Source organism: Nicotiana tabacum, chromosome 6, assembly GCF_000715075.1.
Source record: "Nicotiana tabacum cultivar K326 chromosome 6, ASM71507v2, whole genome shotgun sequence".
Classification (NCBI taxonomy): domain Eukaryota; kingdom Viridiplantae; phylum Streptophyta; class Magnoliopsida; order Solanales; family Solanaceae; genus Nicotiana; species Nicotiana tabacum.
This window is the reverse complement of record NC_134085.1, coordinates 34,605,436-34,611,553: the sequence shown is the minus strand read 5'-3', so window position 1 is coordinate 34,611,553 and position 6,118 is coordinate 34,605,436. Positions and strand designations below refer to the sequence as shown.

Here is a 6,118-nt window from a genome sequence, read left to right as displayed (position 1 = left end):
AAATATTTTTAACCAATAAGATCCTCAACTTCTAGCTCCAGATAAGCAAAAGGAAAAATAGCACTTGAGCACTATCAATTGCCTGCAAAAATAGACATAGACAGGAGTTCAAGTTGCAATTCAACTTTGTTTTCCTACGCTCAGAAAGTGGGCGAATGAGGCCATTACAGACCCATTTCATCTCTTAAAAATGAAAAAGAAAAATATTTGGGAAAGGACGAATTAAGCAATATATTTTGGAAAAGAACGAAGATTACTAAGTATGCAGATAGAGGCAATAAACTGATTCCTGCAGCTATTTCCGAAGAGAATAGTTATACATTAGCATTACAGTAGAAATATTAAGGCCAATGCCTGAGTAATTCTACACCATTCTTAACTACAGCATACAAAAGACAAAATCAAAGCTACAACTACATAAAAGAAGTATCTTACTTCACTAGGCAGCCTCAACCTTATCACCATCCACAACATCGAGTATAGGAAGACTGCTAAGAAATTCATCAAGACCTTCAAAAAACCCAATCACTTCAACAGTGTCATCCTCTCCCTCTCCTGCTTCATTTTCGTGGCTCATCTGAACTATAGGCTCTTCAACATCATTACTGAACTCCACATTCAAATCCAAGCTCCCAAAGTGTTTTGCAACCCTCCCAGGTGACCTTCTTGTCTTACTTGCAATACCTTTCTTATTTGGCTCAACTGCCACAACATGTGACATTTCTACACCATCTTGAGTTGCTAAACCATCTTGCAAATTGACATCATTATTCCCTTCAACGTTCTTTGCCTTAACAGCCTGCTGTTTCTTGGCATTTTTACTTGGGGTTCCTGTCCTTGCACTCTTCCACTTCCCACTCTTCGCTTTGTTCCTCTCCTTATTCCGATTCCAATCCTCATCAGACTCCTCACCTGCCTCGGACACCTCAACAAACACATCATCATCATCATCAACGTATATTCTTGGAGCAAAATGCTCTCGTCCATCCCCACTGATCGATGCACCTGCATTATGCAAAGCGCCAAGATTATCCACATTACTATGTCCTCCAACAACACAATTATGTATATTACTCCCTCCATCCCCCCCAGCATGCGGACAAGTAAACATAGGCGAAAATGGAGACCAGCTCGAACCATTATCTCTATTTCTCTCAAAATTCTCCAAAGACAATCCTAAAGGCATAAATCCCCAACAACAAAAATAAGCGTCTTTTCCATCAATAATTGGTGGAGGGGACGCAATTGCTACAGCTTGAAAAGCCCTCTTACAATTTTGACACCGCAAAGTACAATCAGCATACTCCAAAGGGAACTCATACATAATATAACAATAAGGACATGCAGTCCAGAAACTGGGTATCCTATTATCTGAAGCATCTACATTTCCTTCTTTCTCGGTGGCATTACTCACATTATCACTAGTACTAGCAGACCTGTTTTCATTGTTCCCCACCACATTCTCATTCCTTTCTGGGGGGTGTTGATTCCCATGCTGCTCTACAGAAACCATCGGTTCTGTCCCTCGTGTCGAGCTCAACCCGATACCAAATGGTGGGTTTTCTGTATTTAAGCTTCTCACGGAGGTTACCGGCTGTGGTTGGTTCAAACTCAAGAATGTCGCAGGTTGTTCATCTGTGTTTGAAAATGAAATAGACGTCACTGGTGGTTGTGCCTGTTGTCTCAGAAATGTTACAGGTTGTTGTGGTTGCTGATGTTGTTGCTCTGCAACCGAGCCTGCCATAGAGGTCACAGTTTCTTGTTCACGAGTCAGAAATTTGACTGGCATAGAAATTCCAGCTTGTGGGTCTCTACTAAAGCTCACTTCAGCAGCATGTGACCCTTGATCTTGACTGGGCAAATTCACAAACATTTGGTCTGCATTTGAACTGGGTATTGAAGGATATGCACTATGATGCACAAAATTCACAGGGGTAGGTGTAGAAGCAACTGGATAAAGGTTAAGGAAGAAACCCAGCTCCTTATCATACATACTTTTTCTCAAGGGGTTAGAAAGAACTGAGAATGCATCAACAACAAGGCGAAAAGCTTGATCCGAAAAGGGGAAATTGTTATTCTGAGGGTTGAGAAGAAGAGCAAATCGGCGATACTGATCAGCGATGAAGTCGGCATTTTGGGTTTGGTTAGGAGGGATTTGGAGAATAGAGTAGTAGTCGAAGTGGTGGTTGTTTATCCTTTTGTCGCCGGCGCTTAAAGTATCGACGATGCCGAGTATTTGGTCGGTAGCAGGTGCTAATGTCGGGTCGGATTCACGGGCACGGGTCGCGAATGATTTGCTGCCAACTAGGTCACGATTCGTTAAGAGCTTTTCAGCTATGGATAGCCAACGCAATGCTTCAGGTCGGTTAGAGGGGGGGCCATTGATGAAGAAGGGATGCTCCATTAGGATTTTAGGAAGAGAATGTAGAGTAAGCTAGGACAATGGAGGAAGTAAGTAAGAAAGGGAGAGTGAGAGTGTGAAAGGGGAATGTGTGTATTTTTTTTGGACGAAAAAGGACAACAGGGTGTGTTCGCCTGAAATGACAAGGTTGCCTGTTGTTTGCACATACTGAGCATGAACTATTGATTATTATTATTGCAAATTTGCAATCAATTGTAGTTACTTCACTTACCTTTTGGTTTTTCAATTGGAATTGTCACAACCCAATTTCAAATATAGGCAGTGATACGTCCGACGTCATTGTTAGGCAAGCTAATGGTTAATTACCCACTTGATTTCTCATTTTAATATTTTTAAAGTAATTAATTTTATTTAATAAGAGAACGATGAATGGAATTATGGAGGTCGAGCATTAAGGTTGTAGGCTAGGGGAAAGTATGAATATTTCTACAGTACAATAGAGTGAGACTAGCTGGTTAGGAGTTAGACTAAGAATGTCATTGGTCATCTATTGATGCAGGGCTTTACCTGCTAGTTTTACTATACCAGCCATCTATTTCGTATTTCGTATTCTGTATTTCATATCTCTTATATTGCTGTTATTTTATTATGCATTTTTATGGTACTAATATATCGGCTCGTGTTGCTTTTTTGAGCCGAGGGTCTCCTGGAAACAGCCTCTCTACCCTTCGGGGTAGGGGTAAGGTCTGCGTACATATTACCCTCCCCAAACCCCACTTGTGGGATTATACTGGGTCGGTGTTGTTGTTGTTGTAACGATGAATGGATGATGATAGTAATGTAAAGCATAAAATAACAAAAGAATAAAATAGTAAATTTAATACTCAAAACCATATAATATCCACTAGAATATTCCCAAAACTCGGTGTCACAAGTGCATGAGCATCTAATAGAATATATATTGCCGAGGCGTTCGGCCCGATCTACAGGAATAAAGAAACTCTTCAGATTTCAAATTTCATATTTACAACTCCAAGGAAGCCCATAAAAGGAATATAATTTCCATCAATAATTAAATAATCTGATAACTCTTTAAGAAATGAAGCTCGATTTAGCATAATCTTTAACCAAGTTTTACTTATTATTACTAGCAATTAAACTAGCAAGTTGAGTCCAAATAGTGCAAGTAGTAGCATAATAAAGGCCTATGTCTACTCGGACATAACATGAATTTTAGCTACGCACGAACTCTCATTACTTCGTGTGTACGTAGCTCCCACAATTAGTGGCAAATAACAATTAAAACACCTATGAGGTTAATTCCCTCTTACAAGGTTAGGCAAGAGACTTACCTTGTCCCCAAGTCCACTTTCTGGTCCACAAATCACTCTAAAAGGCTCAATTCGATGTCGGACAATCCGAAACTAGTCAAAGGTTGTACAAACAAATCAAGAATTTCTCAAAAGTTCATTATTTAACTATTAGAGTGATTACCCAACCCAATTTGGAAGCTTCCGAAAATTCACCCCTGGCCCCATCTGCCCGGATTCCAGAAATTTTTATAAATAAATATTGTCCATAACCTTACGAACATAAATATATAATTTTTACTCAATCCCATAGTTATTTTCGTGCTTTAATCTCATTTTTATCAAAATCTAGGTTTTTCAACCAAATCCTAATATTTCTATATTTACATGTTAAAATCTACCCATAATTTATGTATTACGCTCACATTATGTAGAAATCACTTACCTCTAATAGTTAGGTGAAAATTACCCTCTACAAAGCTCCAAATCCGGCTAACAAATAAGAGAAATGGACAAAAAGGCCAAAATCCCGATTTTTATTAAGTCACTACCTAGGTCTGCCTTCTTCGCGATTGCGGACAAGCCCTCGCGATTGCGAAGGCAAAAGTCATGAACCCAGAAAAACTCCTCTTCGTGAACGCGATGCACTGAGTCGCCCTCTCATCGCGAATGCGTTCCCCCACTCGGGAACGCGAAAGGAAACTGGGTTGCCTTGGCCCAGGCCTAGGTATTCTACGTGAACGCGACAACTCAACTGTGAATGCGAAGGCCACTGGTCCCAAGCCTTCGCAAACGCATCCCAGACTTGGCCAACGCAAAGAACAACATCACCCAATCCTCAATTCCTTCTTCTCAATCGTGAGGGTCCCTACGCGTTCGTGAAGAAGGAAACCAAAACATCACACCAGCAGATTTTTGGACTTAGCTCTAAGAGGTCCGAAACGCACCCGAGCCCCTCGGGACCCCGTCCAAATGCACCAATAAGCCTACAACCATAATACGAATCTACTCGAACCCTCAAAACACATAAAACAACATCAAAACTATGAATCACACCCCAAAACCAAATTGAATCAACTTATGAACTTCAACTTCTTAACTAGCTCTTACTTAGTCTACTCGGAATGACACAAAATTTTGCGTACAAGTCACAAATCACCATATAGACCTATTCCGAAGATCAAAATCCCAAACGGACCTTGATAACACCAAAGTCTACTCCAAACATAATTTAAAGAACTAAAAACCCTTCAATGAACCAACTTTCAACATTAAGCGCTGAAACTCTCCAAAATCATCATATGAACCTATTGAAATTATCAAATCCCAGTTCTGAGTCCGTTTATTCAAAATGTTTGCTCCGGTCAAACTTGGCCATCATAGGCCACTATTAAGGAACTAACTCTTTCGATTTCAACCAAATCCTAATATTTCTACAATTTACATGTTAAAATATGCCCATAATTAATGTATTATGCTCATATTATGTAGAAATAACTTACCTTTAATAGCTAGGTAAAAATCCCCCTCTACAAATGTAACGACCTGACCGGTCGTTTTGAGTTCTAGCACGACGTTCAGCGGTTTGGGGCCTTGAGTATCTTCACTTCATGTTTTATGACTTGTACGCATAGTCGAAATTTATTTCAGGAAGTTTGGAGTTGATTCAGATGGAAAATTCATAATTCGGAAGCTTTAAGTTGGAAGAGATAAGCAAGGTTTGACTTTTGAGTAAACGGTCTCGGAATCAGAATTTGAAGGTTCCAGTAGGTTCGTATGATGATTCAGACTTGATCATATGTTTGGGCTGAGTATCAGGTGGTCCAGGAGCATTTCGACGCTTATTATGGAAAGTTGGCATTTTAAAATTTAAGAATTTCCTAAGTTTGATTTGAATTAGACATTGCTGTTATAGATATCTGTTTGGGGTTTCGAGCCTTCGAATAGGTTCGTATTGTGATTTGCGACTTGTGCATAAAGTTTGGCATCTTTCCGGGATGTTTAAGTATGATTCAGACGCGTTCGTCGAAGTTTGGATGTTTGAAAGTTGAAAGAAGGATTTCAATCATCAATTTGTAATCTTGATATTATTTGTGGCATTTAGAGCCTTTGGATAAGTTTGGATAAGGTAGTAGGACTTGTTGGTGTGATTAGATGGGATCCCGGGGGCCTCGGGTGTAATTCAGAGTGGCTTCGGATCATTTTTCCTTCTTTGCTTCTTCTGGTGCTGGTGTCTAGTTTTGTTCTTCGTGAACGCGAAGGGTCTCACGCATTCGCGAAGAAGGATTTTGGCTACTTGGATTTTTGTGATTCACGTTTGCGACTGTTGTCATGCGTTCGTGAAGGTTTGGAAGGGCAAGGCTCCGCATTCGCAATTCAATGTTCGCATTAGCGATGGAGAATCTTGTCTAGTGATTGACTTGGTCTTCGCATTTGTGGAAGGGCA

General features: G+C 40.1%; 1 protein-coding gene across 1 annotated transcript; it reads right to left on the bottom strand.

The window, feature by feature from the left end:
* Positions 1 to 257: 257 nt before the first annotated feature.
* On the bottom strand, positions 258 to 2,550 carry LOC107828093 (uncharacterized). Its single transcript, XM_016655345.2, has one exon. The coding sequence runs from the start codon at positions 2,402 to 2,404 to the stop codon at positions 440 to 442; it is 1,965 nt and encodes a 654-aa protein (XP_016510831.1). The 5' UTR covers positions 2,405 to 2,550; the 3' UTR covers positions 258 to 439.
* Positions 2,551 to 6,118: the final 3,568 nt, after the last annotated feature.